At 38.5% G+C, this 21,764-nt stretch overlaps 1 protein-coding gene across 5 annotated transcripts in view; it reads left to right on the top strand.

Moving 5' to 3' along the window:
* Window positions 1-21,764, top strand: part of MARK3 (microtubule affinity regulating kinase 3) — a 60,843-nt gene that overhangs the window by 31,512 nt on the left and 7,567 nt on the right. For 3 of the 5 annotated variants that reach the window (XM_082283741.1, XM_082283742.1, XM_082283745.1), the window contains 10 exons: window positions 3,217-3,273; window positions 4,174-4,410; window positions 4,509-4,628; window positions 5,339-5,438; window positions 5,695-5,807; window positions 6,580-6,733; window positions 8,223-8,440; window positions 13,741-13,844; window positions 18,447-18,611; window positions 19,336-19,593. In XM_082283741.1, coding sequence (XP_082139867.1) covers window positions 3,217-3,273; window positions 4,174-4,410; window positions 4,509-4,628; window positions 5,339-5,438; window positions 5,695-5,807; window positions 6,580-6,733; window positions 8,223-8,440; window positions 13,741-13,844; window positions 18,447-18,611; window positions 19,336-19,593 — 1,526 coding nt within the window. The remainder of the gene's footprint in view (window positions 1-3,216; window positions 3,274-4,173; window positions 4,411-4,508; window positions 4,629-5,338; window positions 5,439-5,694; window positions 5,808-6,579; window positions 6,734-8,222; window positions 8,441-13,740; window positions 13,845-18,446; window positions 18,612-19,335; window positions 19,594-21,764) is intronic. The other 2 variants (XM_082283743.1, XM_082283744.1) reach the window with 1 other exon arrangement.

A 21,764-nucleotide genomic window follows, 5' to 3' on the forward strand; every position in this document is an offset into this window, starting at 1 on the left:
CTGTGCTCTGTCGTCCCCCAACAGCTGACTTCCTGGCTGCTGAGCTCAAGCAGTTTTAGAGGACCTTGATCTCAAAGAAGGGAGGTTCTTGAAAGCTTCAAAAACCTCAGTTCCTGGGGAAAAAAGAGAGAACCCTAGAAATAAGCAGAGGAGAGAAACTGTAGCACAAGTTGATTGGGCTTTTCTAGAGAGAAGAGCATGTGTGCTGGACGAAAGTCAGGTAACTGATCAGAGCTTGGCATTTTATAGCTGCTGAAGCTCAGGCTGAGGGACAGTGTCAAAGGAAACAAGGAAACTAGATCTTGCTGGGTTCACAGGTCATAAAACTATTCATTTCACCTTGCTGTAGTCCCAGAATAGCTTTGTATTGCTTTTGGCCATTGTTGGAGGAAGAATACACTCTGCAGACCTTTTATCTGATGTAGTGCAGCTGTTCTCTGTTAGATAGAGACTTATGACATAATAGTCTCTTTTTTTAAAATTCATTAACTGTTTTAGCAGACAGTGGCTCTTTCTAAACTGAAAAACAGTTGTGCCGTGGTATTGAGATTAATTCTTACAATAGGTTGTATTATATCTTGTTTTCAGATCATGTTTCTTCTTTCAGTAGATGTGATTTCTGGGTCAAACACTTGTGTTTTGTCTGAGGAGACACTTCCTTTCTAGCAGGCAAAGAGCAGAATTCAGTAATTCTCCCTTCTTTGCTTGTTAAAAATAAAAAGGAACTATTTTTTAGTCCACTTTGTTACACATATGTAAGGTGTTTAGCCGGAAAATAGAATGTAAAAGACAGTAATCATATTATTCCAGTTGCACTTGACAAGGAACACAGGAGAAGGTACAAAGTCTAAAAATACGATGATGCTATACAGTTCTCCATTTCAAACTCCTTTTGTGTAGCCATGTGTGAGAAATTCAAATTGAGAATGTTTTGCATTCGTAATGTCACCTTGTTCATCTTCTCCGTTACAGACTTCCAAGCAGTTCTGGTTCAGTCTCACCCTTTTTCCACAGAAAAATCTGATGTAGAGCAGCAAGTCTTAAATTTGTATATATTAAGTCTCTCTCTTTTCTGCAAGCCATGACATCTGGCCTTCTTCAGTCTTCTCACTGTTTCCCTGCTGAAGCAGTTTAGAATTCTAATGCCAATAGATGTTAGGACAGATCTTGGAAAATTAAAAAATCCACAAACTACATCTTATTGGTGTGTTGCAGCAAAGCAACAGAATGCTCCTGGCAGTGTGAAAGGAGCCTTGAGAGGTCATTTAGCTATCCTTTTGTAATTTAATCCTTATAGAGAATGGTTCTTCTGCCTAGAGAGCTTCTTCTTCAAAACTTACATTTATACAGATTTTTAAAATCACTCTTTAGAAGTATTTCAGTGCTCCAATTGTTACTTCTAGCAAAAAGCTCTGATGCTTTTTCCCCTCTTCTCCTTACCTGCCAAGCATCAGAAAATTCCTCACACAAGAAGGTTAGGAGTGAGGGAGCTGTCAATGGAAACAGTGATGGAAGGTGGAATACAAGGGTTTCAGTCTGGTGCAGCCATGCTTTGTGCTATTTTTCATTCAGTTGTGACTGTTGTTCTTCAGTTATTAATGTCCTACACATTGCATTATTTCCCTTCATGTGGATTGGGCTTACTTCTGTGCCATCCTGTTGCAATGCAGAGGAGTTCAAAAGCATCTCCAAAGGAAGCTACTGATTGATCATCTGCTCAACCTCCGCTCTTAGGCAGTCACAATAAAGCAGTTCAGGAGTGAATGATAATAGTGCTGTGTCTCTGCAAACCTGAATAAAGCCTGAGGTGTTTGTCATGCTGCCAGCATTGGAAGCCCCTGCAGAGTGAGCTTGTGACTGGCACTGAGGTAATGGTAGCAGAGAGAAAAGGAAGGGAAACCAAAAGGATGGGACAAGTGGTGGCATGGGAGCACTTTGGCAGTTTCAGCAACTGTAAAAAGCTGAACTTGGAGTCTGAAAGAGGGAACCAGTACAGAAAGGAGCAAGCAAAACCAGAATGAAGGCATAGGGAATGGAATAGTACCTCAACTTTCCATAGTCTGCATGGTTTCTAAGGTGGCATTTTGCATGTGAGTGATTCAGTAATACAGGATGCAAAGATCACTTTGGTGCTTATGTTTCAAATACAAAATTTACTGCTGCATCAGTTATTTGACCTACCAAGAACCTACCAATAACTTTCACATGCTGTAAATAGAGGGAGAGAACCCTTGCTCCTTACCAATACAGGAGGATCCTTACACTAAACTGGTGGTCTGATCATGAGTTATTTTCTTGTAACAGTAATGCTGCCTCATTTTTCTGCCAGGGAAGTCTTCTTATGCTTGAATGAAGACTGAAAATACATTTATTTAAATGTAGTTACCATTTGTGCAGTTCCGCTTATTTTAAGTGCCTCAGTTCTGACCATGCATGCATGACAAAATGCATTTGACTGCATTTGTGATCATGTAAGAATAATACTTTATCCAGCTTTTCCATACATGTGAAGTTCTGCAGCAATGCTTATGACTCTAAGAAGCAATGTACTAGGACACTGCACTGTGTAAATAGCTTATAAGGTTTGCTATGTGAAGCAGGAAAAACTTTACGATATTTTGAAATTATGATAGAAGAAATTATTCCATTACACTGGAGAGATATAAGAGGGTTTTTCCACTGAGCTTGCTATGGTATAGAAACTACACTAAACCATATGCACTTAGACAGCAGATCTCTGTCAGATGCACAGTTGCTTCTCATTGCATAAGTTTTGACAAACAGCCTCTTTCCCAGTAGTTTCTCAAGTAACTAAAGCCAATTTCTTACCCTTTTCTCTCTGGCATGGCATGAAAAAATCACCTTTGGAGAGGGCCTGGAAAACCTCAGTCCAGGAGGAAAGCTTTCATAGTTGTATACAGTATTGGAATGGAAATACTTCAGTAACCTTTCTGAAAGTCATTGCTTCTGCTGGTCTATAATTAGCCACACAGGAAAAACAAAATCCTCGTTCAAGTATAGGAGAAACCATAGATCAAATAACATTGAAGTTATTCAGCAGCTTTTTCCCAAATATGCTGGTCACTGTAGGAGTTGGTTATGTAGCTCTGACTGGAAAACTTCGTGTCAACTTCAGTAATAAATGTTGAAATCTTTGATTAAAGCTCCTGCTTCTTTGAGATGTCACTTACATAATTTGGCTTGTTTTCTATCCAGATAGTATCTGCAGTGCAGTATTGCCATCAAAAGCATATTGTTCATAGAGATCTCAAGGTGAGTAGGAAAAAGTATGTGCAGTGTATGTGTGTCAGCTCTGTACCTGTGGGTGTGATCTTTATTGTGTATAAAATACAGTTTATACTCAGCTTTCTGATTTATTTTTTACATATGTTATAGCAAGTTTTGAGAAATATTTGCAGCTTAAAACCATTTTAAATAAAAGGAAGAGGATTTATAAGGCTTTTAAATGCAAACATTTAATGTCTGCTGAAAGATAGCCTCTTACCCAGTGGTCACATTAAGATCTGATGCAGGTCTGATGTTAGCTGAGAAATCTTTTTTTTTTTTTTTTTAAGTAGTAATTTTATAGAGATATGACAAGAGTTGAACAGAGTGAATTACCAGTAGTGATGATGAAACTGAAGTATGGCTTCTTTGTAGCTTGACATGAAACAGCATATCTCTTCTTTAAACTGTGCCTTTTATATTAATAGTATTGCTACATAATCTGTTTAACCTGTCATAGCATTGTAACTTAAAAAAGCAGAAAGCAATACCACCACCAAAAAAAAGGAACACGTGAAAACAGTTTAAAGGTTATGTTTATTACCAAACTACTGCAAGAATACCACATGCTGTCAAGTATGGATTATGAGACTATATCTTATTTTCATCTGAATAGATCAAAATGTAAGATGCATTTCTGTGGAGAAAACAAATAGATGGTAAGAAGTTTTCAGGTAGTATCACAGCTCCCATAGTCTGAAGCCATTGTACAGAGATTTTTAAAACAGGATATGCTAATGATTGACTAAAGCACACTTAAAGACCTGGCAAGGCATGGAATGTTAACAGGTATTTCAGCTTCTTGCCTTTTAAGAATGAGTAAAACCAACCAGTAGCATTCTCAATTAAGTATTTTATTAATCTTACAAAGCATTCTTTCTCTTCCAGGCTGAAAATCTATTGCTAGATGCAGATATGAACATTAAAATAGCTGACTTTGGTTTTAGCAATGAGTTTACAGTCGGAAATAAACTGGACACCTTTTGTGGCAGCCCACCATATGCTGCTCCAGAGCTCTTTCAAGGGAAGAAATATGATGGACCTGAAGTAGATGTTTGGAGTTTAGGTGTTATTCTTTATACTCTCGTGAGTGGATCTCTTCCCTTTGATGGACAGAACTTAAAGGTAGCTTTTTGTAGAATATATGTTCATCTAATATTTTATCTAATATTTAAGTGACTTGTTGCTTACAATTTACTGTCTGTTCTTGTTCTGTTACCAAGGAACTTAGAGAAAGAGTGCTAAGGGGAAAATACAGGATTCCTTTCTACATGTCTACAGACTGTGAAAACCTCCTCAAACGTTTCCTGGTGCTAAACCCAACAAAAAGAGGCACTCTAGAGGTAATGGCACAAATAAGGTGCATCACAAAGCAAGACTTGATATTTTGCAAACTGCATTTTTGACCTCTAACTTATTATTGCCAAACTGTTCCTATGCATAATTGGAGTGGGCTCTGGAGGTGGGATTGTTGACAAAAACACATGACTCTTTTTAAAGATATTGTTTACTGGGGTTGTAACACACCTGACTCCAGTTACTTTCAAAATCAACGTGTCACTACACTTTCTATGTCACATAACTTTTCCTGGTGGTTAGCTTGTGGATTCCTGCATTAATGGATGATCCACCACATTGTTTTCCACATTTTCAGTTGTGAACTGGAGGTACTGGCTGCTGTAGTTGCCTTTTGCCTGCCTTTTATACCATCATGGAGGAGAAAAGGCCAAAACAGGGCTTCCTTGGACTTCTGTTGGTGGAGCTTGGAATTCCAAGACATGTCGAAGTTGTCACACTGCTCCTGGTCTGCGTTGCAGGCTTTTGGCCCTCAGCTGTGAGCTGGAATACAGCTGACTGGGGAGCAGCCTGGCTTGATGTGTGTAGTTGGTTCTCCTCACTGAAGCAAAGCAAAACTGAATAAGCGCTGGGAATGTTCTGGAACATGAAAACTAGGAAAGACCTTACTGTTTGTTAGATAGAGAAGTTGTTCTTCCCACAGCTTGTTTTCTTTGCTGGTAAGTGTACTGTACTAACAAAACCTTTTTTTTCATAGCAAATTATGAAGGACAGGTGGATCAATGCAGGGCATGAGGAGGATGAACTTAAACCTTTTGTTGAACCAGAACTAGACATCTCGGACCAGAAAAGAATAGGTAAGTGAGTACTTTCCAGAGTATGATACAATTTGCATGATGTGGGAGGGGCTTTTTTCCTCCACCACCACTCTGTATTTGTTTGCCATTTGGAAAAAGTAACCAATCCTTTAAAACTGATACTTGATCAGGTTTATGTTCTCAAAATTAATAATTCTGTTTTAATTCTTTAAATGTTCCATCCTTTCTCTTGAACACTCAGCCAGCTGGAACATCAGAATTTCTGTTTACTTACAGAATGTCTGTTTGGTTTTAGATATTATGGTAGGAATGGGATATTCTCAAGAAGAAATTCAGGAATCCCTTAGTAAAATGAAGTATGATGAAATCACAGCTACATACTTACTGCTAGGAAGGAAGTCATCAGAGGTAAGTACCATTCTTAAAACTGCAAAGAAGCAAATCAGAAAGTGTCCTTAGCAAATTTAGAAGCAAAAATTAAGTCAGTTACTATAGGCATTGCATTCCTGCACAAAATTCCATTGCACTTAAAGTCATGTTGTTCTAGTCATCAGCAGTCCAAGTGATGCAGATTTGTTCTCACATGATTTTAAGTGAGTAAAGTCTTGCCTTTAGGCCCTCCAGAACTGCCCTGTTTGCTCAGCAGTTACTCCTCTGAAGAATTTTATATGCAGTTACTGTCCTGGCAAGTCTAGGAGCTCAAGTGTGAATGTGCCAGCTGTAACTATTTTAAGAGAACCAAGGAGCAGGACTGACCAACCTGAAAAAGTTCTTGCATTATAGATTACCTTTCCATATGCTGCTGAGAGGGCTCAGCATCAGTAAGCTGGTCTTGGTTCCTCTGCTGGAGGAGTTGGTGTGGTGGCCTCTACAAAGTGTATCGTCTCTTCCTGTTAAAACCTTGGAGATTTTAGGAATCTGAGGGGAGAGTTCTGAAAGGACAAATGGATTTTCTTTACTGATTAGCCTTTGAGGAGCTGCAAGTTCCACTGAGTTTTACCTAAGACAGTTGTACAACCTCAAAGAAGGTGGGACCTCTTAAGCAACTGCCCATGCCATCACTAATTTCCCATGTAGCAGAGCCATCTTCCACCTCCCTGTTCCTGCTCCCAGAATGTGGTGGATGTTTTAATTTGTTTTGTCTGAACTCCTTGTTTTAATACTCTCGTTTGTATTGTAGTTGGATGCAAGTGATTCAAGCTCCAGCAGCAATCTTTCACTTGCCAAAGTTAGGCCAAGTAGTGATCTTAATAATAGCACTGGACAATCTCCTCATCACAAAGTTCAGAGAAGCATATCTTCTAGCCAGAAACAGCGGCGGTACAGTGATCACGGTGAGCATTTCTCATTTTCAGTGTTGCAGAGTACAGTGACTTCCAGTTCTGCTTGGTTTCTGGATTTGTCTCCATCCCCCAAGTGTAAGGAGGGTGACAACAGCGTGGTTCACAGCATGGTGGTTAAATATTTTAGTGAATAACTGATTTTTTAATTGGTTTTATTATAAAGCCTTCAAAAGAGCTTTTAGAGGAATGCTGAATACACCAACTTAATTCTCTTGTTCTGCCTTGTGTTGTCCCTTACATTCCTGACTGTGCTGGCAAAGTCTTGTTTCACAAATTGAAGAGAATGTTGCTACCCCTTTTTCATGAAAAGCACAGCACTCCTCCCCCATGCTCTTGTATGTCTGTTCAGCTTTTGTTTTCTTTTGACACTAATAGGTCAGCTTGTGTCTAAAACTTGAAGAAATGTCAGTTTGCCAATATTTCTGGTTTCCTGTTTCCTGAGGGTAGTGTCACTTGGTTGTCCTGCAGGAATTCAATTTCTAAAGAACAAAGACTCTGACAAACTTACAACTCTTCTGCTTAATGAGAGTGCAATATAGTAGATTAGGATTTTTAAAATGTCTTAAACATCCTCCTGCTCAGACACTTAACTCATGAAAGGAATCACCGTTTAGGCCTACACTGAAATACCTCGAGTGCATTCAGAGGTTGCTTTCCTTGGGGAGTCTTCTGGGATGCTAATTACTGGGGGTTTTGATACTTTTAAAACATGTTTTAGCTATGTATTATATATTTATATGTTTATGTATTTATATGTATTTTTTTGTCTGTGTATATACATACACTTTTTGATTAATTGTTATTAAAACATTTCACTAAGAAGTTGATGTGACTTGATGTATCCTCTTCAGAGGTGTGAGATGTCAAGAAACACAATCCTGACACCACCCACAGGCTTTACCCAGTGTCCAGGAACCTGTTAAAGCAAGAGGGAGCTTGGCACTGTTGAAGGGGCTTCCTCATTCTCAGGTGTCAGGAGCAGTTGTCTGTTCCTGCACACGTGGGGAGGGTGGTGGGGAACCACTGCCACTTCTGGCTGTTGGAGGAGCACAGACCAACAGCCATCAGTGCTGCTGGTGCTCCAGGGCTGTGTCACAAGGTGCCTGTCTCAGGAAATTGGCTTGAACAGTGTATTGTGCTAATGGATAGTGTGGTTTGAATGAGTCTGTTACTTGTTAAGTGTCTAGGATGACTCCAAAGGGTTTTCCTAGCAAGCCAAACTAGAAACCTTCATGAAATTAATGAAACTTTCATGGAAATCAAGTAGTATCTTCACCTTGCAAGGTTTTTGTTTTTCACAGTATTTTACTGTCTCCTGAAATACATCTATTTCAATAATTTTATTATCTTTTTGAAACTCCGATTCTCAGTGTTAACTGTGTTGTTTCATGTGTGAATATATTTCCATTGTGGTGGAAAATAGTTACTGAACTTCTGAGAAGAAAAATCCTTTTCCTGTTTCTTTTGTTTGTTTTTTAAGCTGGACCATCCATCCCCTCAGTAGTGGCATATCCCAAAAGAAGCCAGACTAGTACTACAGACAGTGACCTCAAAGAGGAAGGAATTCAGTCAAGAAAATCCAGCAGTAGTGCTGTTGCAGGAAGAGGAATTGCACCAGCTAGCCCAATGCTTGGAAACGCCAGCAATCCCAATAAGGCTGATATTCCTGAACGTAAGAAAAGTTCAGCTGTCCCTAGTGTAAGTAGAAACGTTTATTTATCAAAACCATGAATTTTTTCGAGGAGTTAAAAAGTGTTAAACCTGTGATTTATCAGTGGTGCTGATACTACCTGTCATTTATCAAGAGTAAATGTAGGTATTTTCTCCCTTGCAATGTCAGCTATTCAAGTTACCTCCTAACAGTCTTGAAGTAGTCAGTATTCATAATTAGCATTAGTAGCTCTTAGTAAACAGACATAATTCGGGTATTTAAAAAAGTAAACAAAAAAAAAAGGTAGTTACATTACTCCTGATATCACCAACTACTCCTTTTTGGCCTCTGTACAAAAGAATGAAACCTCTATTTTTGTTATCCTCCTTTACAGTTTCATGTGTATAAGGAGCCACCTAATCTTTGTCCTCAAACATGCTATTTTAAGTCATAGTTATGTTGTTAAGATTATCAAAGAAATGTAGTTCTAAAAACTCTTCAAAGGTATATTTCAGCCTGTATTCAAAAGCAGTGTGCCTGGCTTTTGTCCTTGTGGGCTTCCCCCACCTGCCTCTAAACCACAACAACAACAAGAAAAATATACAAAGGAGCAAAAGTAGGTAATATACATGGTTTAGCAATAGGCAGTGTGCCAAAAAGAAAGAAAATCCTTTGTTCAGTTTGGATTTAAATGTGTTCTCTGTGGTCCCTCCCTCAAAGACACAGTTGGAAATATGTTTTCAGATAATAATAATTCAGTCTTGCAACATTTAATTTCTAAAACTTTGGGATTTTGTATTGGAAAAAATCCTTCTTTTCAGAATAAAAAAATTCTCAGTCCTTTATTCAACTTGTTCAACTTGCAACAGAGTGATTTTTTTTTTTTTAACTTATCCCACAAAGCTGTCATATTTATTTGGTTGTAATACTCAGCAGCATTACTTACAACAAATGAGACAGAACTTCCTGAGCTGCAGCTTTTTGACAGTCTGAAGCAAAAGAAGTGAAATGGCACTTGTTTTACTTTATTGGCCCTGTATTGTCAGTTGGCTCAGTGGCTAGTAGTGACTTGGCTCAAGGATATCAGCCCAAGAGTTTCCTTAGAAAAACACATCTTCTACTGTAGCAGCTGTTATTCATAAATGTGGACAAGAACTCAGGATTTTGGAGGATCCTTTATTGATTTTTGTGGTCCCCCACACTTTCCCTTTGTTGTTATCAGTCCAAAAACCGTTCAGATTTGGTTTTTTCTTACATGACAGTTCTTAGCTGTTGAATCTCAAAATGGTAGGATAATCAAATCAGTTTTGTCCTACATCGGACTTCACTTGGTATTGTACGGTGCCTTATTCAAAAGATTTGTGTCACAGTTACAACATACTTTACATTCAGTATCTTTTCATCTGCTGTTCTATGCCACTCCCAAATACTGGGGATTTATTCCAGTAGGTTTATTCCAAATTCCTTACTACTGTACCTGAAATAAAATTTCAGCTCATAACCATATGATGCTTCCCTGACTCAGTGTGCAGCTGATCCAGCTGATCTTTTACAAGCAGTGATACCAGGTGGTGAACATGAAATCAGACTTAATGTTGTCACTCAATAATTAGTGTTTTAAATTGTCTCTGTTTATAGCTCTTCACACCAGACAGTACAAACTCTTCTTTTTTCTTTCCTTTTTTTTCCCCCCTGCTAAAGATGAGTCTTTGGCTTTCTGGTTGTTGGGGGTGAAGGGAAGCACTGACTTTTTACTCATTTTCTACAACTGAGTAGGGAATTCTATTTCTTACAGTGTTGGCATGCATCTAGAAGGAAAAAAAATTATTGGAGTTACCATATTGTCCTGAGGTTGAAAAAAGTTTGAGGTGAAGAGAGTTTCTGTTTTACTGAGCACTGAAGTCCTAAAATCTGTAATATGACGAAAAAACACTGAAGAGATGGAAAAATACCCTATAAAAACAATTATTATTTTGACAGAACAGCAAAAGCAGTAGAACCAGTCCTTGTTGGAGACCCTCAGTCAGTTGCATGCCACTCTTATTAAATAACAAAGCTTATAAGCCTGCACTTAAGGATGAGAGTTGTGCTTGTACAGCATATAGCTAAGTCTGGGACTGGAGGGAGGGGCTCCAAGCTGTACTTCTAAAGTTGACAGTGTGTTTAAACTCTTGTAAACCAAATAATTCTGCAAGCTGAACAAATACACATCCGAAATCTTCAAGCTATTTGGGCAAATACCAAATTAATAATGAAAAGCTGCTACAGATGTTGGATAGTTAGCAGGAACTGGTATATCTGTGTTTTAATAATTCCTTGTTTATTTCCTAGAGCTTTGGGTTTTTTCTCAATGTTGCAATAAAGCTGCCTCAGAACCCTAGAATAGCTTTAAGAAAACTGGAAGAGGATAATAGGTGGTACATTGGAAAAATCACCCAGGACCAAATACTGTACTAGTGCTCTTAAATAAATAGATTGGTTCACTATTCCAAGTCAGAAGCTTTTTTTGAAAGTTTTTCATCAGTCCTTGCCTTGATGTCTCTTAATGGGAAAATAGCCTGCCTGAGCAGAGCACACAGGACTCTCTCTAGGAAAAGAGGAGGGTGCTGTAATACAAATACATCATCTGTGCTGTGACTGGGCCTTGTGCATGTGCTCACAAGTCCCAACATGTGCTTTTGCTGTGTCAGCTTCCCCTGCAAAGAAGGCAGACGATGCCATGAGGATGAACTTAGGCAGCTAACCCTGACCCTAGGGGTTGTCATTCCATCAGGGAGTGGGGTGCTGTTGACACCAGTTTCCGGTGCTGTGCACCTGTGCTATTTAGTCATGTCCAGAGATTAACAGTCTGGGGATTGGCTGAACAAAAAAGTCACAGCTGAAGAGCTTCTTGATGAATCGTGAAAGGTCATACACTAGAAAGTGTAAAGGCCCCAGTACCAAGACTGTTCTTGCTAAAACTGAAATTTGAAACCTTGAAATGCTTAAATCTCTTCTGATCTCTGAAATGTGAGCCAAACAGGAAAAATGGTATACTGACGTTTCCATCTTTGCATTTCAGAATGAGCTGGGAAAGCATGTCCTTGCAGTCCTCTAATTTCAGATATTAATACCAAAACTTGTCCACTCCCAAACCTGAAAATGCATAGTCATAAAAGTCTGGTCCAGCACAAAGATTGCAGTCTTGTCTTTCCAGATGTGCAACATGACAATACATTGTAATGGTGTCGTGTCTTCTCAAGGGAAACCAGTATTTCATGTTCAAAGGGAGCAGATGGAAAGAAGGAAGCCTCTGATTATTGTGCTTATTTCCCACCAGAAGACCAGTGTTGGATATTTTAGGTGCTTCATCCTCTAGTATGTTCAGAACACAGAACAAAATGATCTGCAAATACTGATAGGCAATATTTCACTGTACCATTGGTTTTTGAGGCTTCCACGAAGTGTCCTGCACAGTGTAACCTCCCAAGAGCAGATAACCAAAACCTTGCCTTAGGTGCACAGCTTTCATTGCTGGCAGGCTTAATAAAGAGAGGGGAGTTTGTACAGTGATAAATGTCAGGGGAAAGCAGAAGAATCAGTGGTGGGGTTTTTTTAAATAAATAAACATATATGAAGACAAGGGATGTACAAGGAATAAAGTACAAGGAAAGGGCCAGGAAAACTTCTGCTGATGCTTGGCACATGCCTATCCCTAAGGAATATCCAGTGAAAAATACTTGAGAACCCTTCAGACAGCTGCATGCATCTTACAATTTAATTAATTGTTCTGCTGATCTGAAATACTCTTTGTCTTTGTACTTTTTAACACCAGGAGGTTGTGCACTTCACTGTTGCATTTTAATTTGTACATTTGTGTAACAAGATGTGTAACAAACAGGTCAGCAGTCTCTTAGACAAGATGGTTAAATATGCAACTCTGGGAATGTGTTGCATGAGACTCCCTAGACAGCAGATATTTTGCCTTAAGGCACTGGAGGAGCTTTTGCCAGTTATTGAGAATACTCCACTTTAACAGTTTTATTTCAGGTTTGGAAACAAAAAAGGTTTGGCTACTCTGCTTTTGTGCTTGAACTAGTTTTTCCTTTCTTTTTTTTTAATCCTTCTTGCCATGACTCTCTCCTGTGACCGTTTATGCGAAACCTTTTCTTAATGCTATTTTTAAAATCCGCTGAGTTTCCCCTGTCCGTCATAGCATAATTCTTCAAAGAACTCCACAAGGTTAGTTGAGCATGAAGTCCCCTGCCTGATTCTTAGTGGCCCTCCTTACTCAACATGTGCTTATCCAGGTGCTGACCAGTCATTCCCTTAAGCTGGCCTCCTCCAAGACTTTCCCCAGCAGTGATGTTTGAAGTTAATAGCCTTTTTTGCTTCCTGCTTTGCCCCGTGATCCTTTTCTTTAAAGAAAACTTTTAAAGGTTTTTTTCCATTTTTCCAACCATTTGCAGTTTCCTGTGTTTCATTCTTGGGGTGGGGAGAAAAAAAAATACAAAGGCTTGCCAGCTTCCTCTACAACCTGGGGGTGCATGTTTGTCTGGACCACCATGCTTTTCCTACAGTAATTGCATCTAACTTTTTATAATTCTGTTATCTGTGAATTACCTATAGCTTCTCAGTCGTTCCTGGAAAATTGACCGCCAACTTGGGCATATCTCCACCCTCTTTCTCTGTAAAGACAGAGGCAAAGTAATTCTATTTTTTTTCTCCCCTCTAAAGTAAGGTCTGTAGTTTAAGTTCCCCTGGTTCTCTTGTCCTCAATGTATTATGCTTGTATTTAAATGTGTATTTTAAAAAATGTCTTACTAAAATTCTCTGCAATTTGTCTCTTATTCTTCCTTGTTTTTAAAACTTGTCTAGTGTTTCATAGTATCTTAATATTTAAAAGTCCATGTTTACCTTCCCACTGAATTTTACCACATTTGTTTGTTAAGTCTTTGCTTTTCCTATCTTGTTTAAGGGTATGATTTTAATTTAAAGGAAAATTCTCCAAGCTACAAGTGGTAAAGTATTTCAAAAATAGGCTATAAAGACACAGGCTATCCAGATGAGGAAGAATGCTATATATACTGAGAATTTGTAATTCAGAACTTTTGTAATAAAAACTTTAAGGAATATTAATTTTGAGCCATCAATATGAAATACAAGAACAACTTGTTAGAATTATTTTTTTATGATTGCATTATTCCTTAAAGATACTAGATGGAGTTTGTATATTAAGTTATTTAATTGTTGTAAGTTTTAGAACTGTGTAAAACTAGCAGTAAGTAAAAAGCCTTCAATTATATGCAGACTTAACCTTGGAAAAGCCTTTTGTGGAGAATAACAAGCCTATGTTTTTTAATTGTAGAACAATACTACCCCTGGAGCAATGACACGGCGCAACACATATGTTTGTAGTGAAAGAACCACTGCTGATAGGCATTCAGTGATACAAAATGGCAAGGAGAACAGGTATATGAAATGTCTTCCTATGGTGTATGTCCCTTGTCTTCACCTTTCCAAAAAATTGTAATGCCTAATTTAAAAGTAAATGATATTCTAATGTAATTCTTAATGAAAGGTGAGTACAGATCTTTGGTTATGGAGTACTTGTAAGTATGTCGGAGTTTGGGGGTTTTTTCCTGTATTGAATTTTATATTCTATGCTTAGAATGTAAAAGGAAGTTTCTAATTTCTGGTTAAATACATGAAAAATTTGTAGCAGCCTTCATCTTAAATCTGTTGTGAACTCCTGTGGCCAAACAGCACATGCTTGCAGAAGAGCCTTGTTTAGTGTCAGACTGCAAAGTCCATCTCTCTTGAGCCATTCTCTTTTTACGTTTCACTCTCAACTCTGCTTCACTGGGATTATTTGAAATACCATTTTTGCTGCAAAGTCTGAGGGAGAAGGTAATTTTTTCTGAGCAAAGATGAAATAGTGATAGGCCATTGTCTTAGACTAGTAATGTTCCCTGCTGATAGTCTGGCAGTCTAACTGTTTCCCAGGATTTACAGAATTCAGCTGCTTCCCTCCTCAGGGTATCTCCATATTCTGAGTGAAAACAGAGAAATAACAAATTTCTTTTCACTTTACTGAATGAAACCCTGAGTAGAGCATGCAATGGAACTGGAGCTAACCACTTCATGTGTTGGCACTGTGGTCATGTCTACTGCCATCCTGTGAAGACTGAGAAGAGCTGTTGGAAATAATATTATAGTGAAAGTAGATATCAGGTATTCAATAGCAATTGGGAGGAATACCACCAGATTTCCTGGCTGGCTGAGGGTATTTTAATTTCTTCTTCTCAGAATTTTACTGCTGTCAAAAGCTGGTAACAATTAAGTAGTTAACCCTTGCCAGGAGAGCCATATAGCTGGTACTTAAAGGAATGTGTACCCTTCTCCTACCCTTCCCAATTTTCTCTACCCCTTCCTTATTTTATTATACTTTGTAAATGGTGGGAGGAAAATTCCTATTTTCTAACTTGTGGTGAAGTTGGCAGAAGATCTGCCATTTTTTGCACAAAATTTTTCCCCCTCCTTTTGGCAGTCGATTAGGAAGAGTGGTGACATTGTGATGTTGGATGGAAAGCCTGTCTGTTCCCTGTTTGATTCCTGAAGCCTAGGGATAAAGAACTTGATTTTGACCCTGTCTCTTCCTCCTAGCTTTCTGCAAATGGAAAGTGATTAAGGAAAGAGTCAAGTATAAGTCTGAAGACTGCCAAAAGTGTAGTTGGCCAGCTGGGCCTGCAGTCACCTGTCTTGTGAAGTACAGCATAGCTACTTGGTACTGTCTCTTAGTGTGTCTGTCTCAGCCTTCATTGGTTACTCCTTATTAGTGTTACCAAATTGTTTCAATTAAAGCTCACCATTAACAGCTTTTTTTCTTCCCAAGCACTCTTTGAAAAAATGAATCTTTCTGTCCATAATAGTTTTGATAATTTTTTATTACTTAACTACTTGGATTATTACAATTTTTGTTCACCCTTAAACTAGTATCTTTGCAATATCTTGTCTACAATTTCCGTATTACATTTTTTAAAGTTATTAGATACTGTTTACTAGGAATGCTTGAGATTTAGATGTTCCCTTAATTTGGGAGTAAGTTTATACTCATAAGGAGCTATCTTTTGAAGTAAATTTTTTCCCTGGCTTTGAGTTTCTCAGCAAACTGATGTTTTTCTGGTTTGTCACATATAGGTCTTAATCTCAAAGTTAAGACTGAGTAGCACTAGACAACTACATTAGTTGTGTTTTGTATTCATAATTGGTTATCCTTGTGTAATTTGCCTTTTATTGTCAATATTATATTTAAACATCATTTGCTTTTTCTACAAACTAGCCTTATTTGGGTCATTTGAAATGTCTGAGAATTTATATTTTCACAGACAAGTAAAAAATGTCTTTATAGCTTTTATCATGCGTTTTTTGATTACTACATTGATTACTCTTTATAGAAGGTTTAAAAGAGAAAAGGTAATGAGAATGCATTGTTAATTTTATTACAGTTGGAGACTTGTCATTGTCTGAAACGCTTCAATACTAAACTGCATGTTTATTTTGGCACAGTTTCAGAATTACTGTGATTTGGCACAGAATTCAGAATTTACATTTGAATGTATTCTGTTGCTGTAACTGGGTAAAGCATTGACTGGTCACATGAAATGCAGGGACCTTTAATGCAGGAAAAATCAACATGGCTATTGATGGGACTGGCTCTTCAGAATTAATCTTTAATTAATATTTTACTCTCAGCTTGGCAGAAAGTAACTCTAGAAACTTGGGGGTTTTTTTCTTCTGTGAAGCAAGATCTGAAGTTGAACCTGGGCTTTGTCCATATCCAAGGTTTTATTTAAAATTACTTCTGTGGTTTTGAAATGTCTATTGGTGGCAAATGTTACAAGCAGGAGTAATTGCTGTAAATGATTTGTTACAGATTGGATTTTAGATTTTCCATAGCTAGTGAGATACTGAGTGTGACCCACTGAAAACTTGGGAGACTTACCGTAAAAGGCAAGGTGCACACATCTAAAATCTCTATTTTTTTCTGTAGAGGAAGTGTTAAAACATTGCTTGTTCTGTTTTTATCTTGCACATTGAATTCTGAGAAGGCACTATTTCTGAAAGTATGAAAACTTTAAAGAGTCAGTAGTCAGTAGATCTGATGTTGGAGAGAGTAGGCTTGAAGACCCAGACTGGTAGAAGCAAAGAGTTGTTAAGTCTCTCATCTCTACTTTGACACATTGTGTGGCTGACACAAGCATTCTGCTGGAGATGACTCTATTGGCTTTCCTCCAAAGCCTGAGCATTAATTAACGCACTTGGGGACTCATGAAACACTCTTCATAATGATAAGCAGTTGCTTTAAATCATTTGTAACACAAATGATTTACAACAGCTTCAGATTTTTAATAAGCCGTGGCACTAATTGGTGATTGTTAGTTCACTGTTCCTGTGTTCCCAGGCTAATAATCCAAGGAAACTGATTTCTAGCAAAGCATCAGAGGAAGAGAAGGTCCCTGATTGATACCTTTAGATGTCACATCTTTGGAGGCAGGTGACTGAATAGAACTTGGGTCTTGTGTTGTAAAACTAGATTCTTTATCTTTTGCAGCAAATATAGAGAAAAGGAGCTGGAAGAGCTTGAGAGGCTAGTGACCAGTTACGTGACTTCAGGGTATTAGTTTTGGGATGAATGTTCATTTTCTTACAATTTCTTAATACCCTGGGGTAGTGTAAATGCTGGGCCTGTATTGAAGGCTTCATTGTAAGTAGTGCTTGTAGTTGTCATCCTGATGGATTCAGCATTGTTGAAATGTGTGCATGATTCAGATGAAGTTTTTCAGATCCAGAAAAGCTAAAAACAAACCAAAACCAAGTCTGAGCTGTGTGGTGTTTTGTACTAATGCTTTGGGAGCTGAGCCTGAGAAAGTGGGTGAGCTGACACTTGTAGCTGCACTAGCATTCTCCTCTCCAAAGTCTGGTGTACCAGAATTCGGTAACAGGACTTGAGTTTGTGTGTGTAACCATGAAGTAACTTGAAAGTGAACATGTGGTGTCATGAAACTGTCACTGAGAATTATTGAATTCTTAACCTCGAGCAATATTTCTGAATTACAATTGTCTTACTTTTAAAGCAAACTTCAGATGAATGACATGGTGGTGTAGTCTGAAAGGCCCAAAACATCTTGTGGCCTCTCACTTTTCTCCTATCCTTATCATTACTAGGTAATGTGAAGGCTGCAAAGAGTATTTTGGCCTAAAGAAATAAGTAAATTTAATGCTCCTATTTGAACATATTATACAGCTGGCAGCTTACTGGCCATTCTGCTGAGACAGTGCTCTATACTTTCCTTCAAAGCCTGAATGGTAATTTGAAGAATTAAATGTTCATGGTCAAGCAATACAAGATGCTCTTCAAAAGTCATTCCTCTTTCTTCAGAGAACAGCAAGCCATGTTCATTGTCTACTACACGTACAGGTTCATTATTAGCAGCCTTTTTCTTTTGGCCTCTCTGGAGTTGTTAAAGATCATGATATTTTTGGTTTCAATTGTACCTGTGAAGTCCCTCAGTTATCTGATGTAGATTTGACAGCTTGCCCAACTTTCACTTATTTCTTTTAACATGGATGCATTCTGAAAACAAAGGATTTCACTGTAGTAATGGAGCTATCGTGAGTCTTTTGGAAAGTGCACTTGGTGGGGGTTTTAATGCATTGTTTACTGTTAAGAGCAATACAAGTTACATCAGTGCTTTATCCTAGAGCTTTGGCATAGAATTCTGAGTTATTCAGGTTCTGTACATCAAGGAGGGTATCACTGCAAACTAATGCTAATGGTAAGAGCATGGTCACTTATAGATGTCCAGTGCCATGTAAGTAAGGATGCTTTTTAAGGGGAGTATAGGGTAGTTACTGCTGTTTACATAGAAGAGGAGGGCTGTTAGAGTTCTTGTTCTTTGATAAACCAGTTAATAGAAGGAAAAGTTTGCTTTTTTTTTTCTATGCAGTAGTTTGTTGTTGGTCCATCATGCTCTTCTTTCTGCCTCTGCCTGAACCCAAACCCCCTCGCAGCCTGACAGAAATGTTCGCTTACGCAGCTAGCCCTGCTTCAGTTTGTACCACATCCTTCTCCAGTGTTCGGCTGCGACATCAGAAGTCGATGTCCATGTCAGCCTCTGTGCACACGAAGATGATGTTGCCTCCAATAGACAATGGCGCAGATAACTTCAGGCCTATGTAAGAACCAGAAATCGTTGTGACACTAACTTATACCCACTGCTTCTTAACTTTGTGCTGTGGAATTTTAGTCCTAGATTGTTCTAGTATATTTTGCCCACAAGATGTGTGTTTCCTCATTTTTTTAGTCTCGTTTACATTTGTCTTGTGGTGTGTCAGGCTGTCTGTGACATAATCCTGCAATAGTGAACCTTAATTCTTTTCCCATTGTTAGGAGTATTGGACATTCCCTATTGTCAAAGTTTGTGGGGACTTAAACTGTGTATCCTGAAGGACTTCACTACTTGGAGCGGTTCGCTTGTAGAGAATTTTGTGTAGGATACTTTCAAATTAGCAAGACTTTCAAAGATGTATGTACAGAATGCGGAGGGAGAGACATTAAAGTTACCTATTCTCTTTCCTGGGAGGAAACTTTACTGGTCTATTCTTTTATCAGTCTTCTCAGTGAAACATTGTAGGCCTGGTTTATCTGGTCTTTTCCAGGATACTCCTGTTGCACTTTTCTGTCTATGTAGGTTTCTGTTTCGGCAGCCTCTTAATCCTAACTTCTTACAAGTTTTGATTCCATACAGTGCTGTAATAATGTTGGTATTTCCAACCTTGGCCTATATAAAAGTGTCTGCTTATGCTTTACTGTAGAACATAGTGTTTTGTGTTTCCTGCTGAGCCACAGTGCCTGTGTGAAGGCGTTCTAGCGTTGGTTTTTTTTTGTTTTCTGCCCTAGCACTATTCCCGATCAGAGAACTCCTGTTGCTTCAACTCACAGCATTAGCAGTGCGACCACCCCTGACCGTATTCGTTTCCCCAGAGGAACGGCCAGCCGGAGCACGTTCCACGGGCAGCTCCGCGAGCGCCGCACCGCCACCTACAACGGCCCGCCCGCCTCGCCCAGCCTGTCCCACGAGGCGACGCCGCTCTCACAGACCCGCACCCGGGGCTCCACTAATCTCTTTAGTAAACTCACTTCAAAACTAACAAGAAGGTAAGCCTCTTAAAATGCCGGTGCAATGTTCCTGTCTTTTTTTCCTTTTTATAGTAGAAATACCTCATTGCTTTGGTGGTTTTGTCCACGTTTACTGATTAATAGCTTAAATTCTGCAACTTAAAATGCAGTTGCTTATGATTTTTTCGTAGTTCTATTTTGGTTACAGAAGCCATTTGTTTTTGGGAGTTGAATCAAATGGGATTAAATGTGAGACAGTTTAGTCTGTGCTGTTTCTTCTGTGCTCTTCAACCTCAAACGAATGAGGTACAAATGCTGCAGAGATTAAACATTTCAGCTCAGTTGAAAAGTTGTTCAGTGGCTGCATAGTCCATCTGTAGATGGCATAAACTGGGATCTAGTCTAGATATTTGATGTAGCATTAGAAGCTCAGGTTGTGTTTCCTAGTCACTTAGTCCATCAGTGTTTTCTGCATAACCTTGCTGGCAGCACAGAAATAGAAATACCACAGATGAAAGGGTAGGGGCAGGAGACAAAAGCTTCTGTTGGCAGTAGTGCTGTCACGAGCTATCTTAAAGTAATGGCAGTATTAGGATTTGAGTCTAGGCAGGAGTCTGGTCAAACCTTGAAAAGCTTATTCCTATTTTGGCCTTTAGTTCATGTGCAGATTGTTTTTGGTGTGAAGGAATTGTGGTCTAACCAAAGTCTAGCTTCAGCAGGTGTTGTTCCTGCACTAACAGTTTTTAGTCTAATTGGACTTCTGATTTCAAATCCATGTATGATTTAGATTAGTTACTGTAAACCCTGAAATTGAAAATCATGGTTTTTCCTTCTGTATTTAAAACCTGTCAGTTCCCATACCACATACATCAGACCACTCATCTCCACAACTTGCATTTTAAGATAATAATCAAGATTTTGTACACTCCTTATCAGGTGAAGTTTTTTGGACAAGATCATTCTGATCTTAGCCTACTAGCTTTTGTTTTAAGCTTATACCACATCCACAGCAAGCCATTTCCTTCCTGTCTATTTTATAACTATAGATGCCTCACTCTCAGTATCCCCTTTGCAGTCTCCCATTCCTACAAAATAATGCTAAGCCAGACTCCAGTTTTTCACAAATGTCTGTCTGAGTTCAGTTTAGAGAGTGAACTTCTTTAAAAATGTAGAAGTTGCTTTTGTGCAAAACAAAACCATGACAGTCTAGCCTTTGATAAATGTTTTAATTTGCTCAGTTCTCTGCCAGGTAACACTTCCCTGGGAAACACTATTCTCTAGGAAATTTGGTTTGGGCTTTTTCCCCTTATTTTTATGTTGAGAGAGAGAGATGTTTAATTTGAATATTTTTTAAGAGTTAAGCCATCTGCTTTATGTCAAGTGAGGTCTTAATCAGCCACATCCTTTTGGCACTTCTTTCTTTCTGTACTTTTGTTTGTCATATCCTTGCTTAATTTTCCATCTGACGTTCCAAATGTGGACACTCAAACTGTGAACATGCAAACTTTTCACTCAGTTGTTTAGGCAGCATTCAAACTTCTATCATTACCTCTGAGTTTCAACTTGTGCAGTGCAGTGTGGTTTTCTTGAAGAAGTCTTTCCCCGTGGCTTTTGACAGTAGTTTAAATTCCATCTGGACTTGATTAAATAACATGCAGTTGTAACACAATAGCACAGTTACAGATGATTTGTTTGCACTTGGAGGATGTCTTGCAGTTAGGGCTCTGTTACATGCAGTGCTGTACAAACTACAGAGGAGGTGGATAGTGCCACTGAAGGACATGGTTATGTTTCTTCCTGTTAAATAAATGTTTTAAACCTTAAAACTTGTTAATTTATTCTAGCATTCTCTATGGGGAATCAGAATTCCTTTGGTTATAAACTACTTATATTCTGGTGTAGGCAATTGTTACAGCTTCTGCCGCTAAAATAGCTAAATATTTAAGGCAGCTTTTGGTACAACATGGCTGACCTAACGTTATGAAGAAAGGAAGAAACCTAACTCTGAAGATACTCAAGATATAATTATAGTAGAGTTACTCATTTTTGCTTTCTATGGTAAATATATGAAGAAAATTCAAACATATTTTTACCTGACCTTGCAGATTTCGAGTTTCAAAGTGTTTTGACACCAGTATATATTTTAATTCATAATAAATACTGGTGACATATTTCCCAGAAAAAAATTGAAAGTAGCAGTGCCAAGAGTT

The sequence above is a fragment of the Coloeus monedula genome (assembly GCF_965178545.1).
Source record: "Coloeus monedula genome assembly, chromosome: 6".
Classification (NCBI taxonomy): Eukaryota; Metazoa; Chordata; class Aves; order Passeriformes; family Corvidae; genus Coloeus; species Coloeus monedula.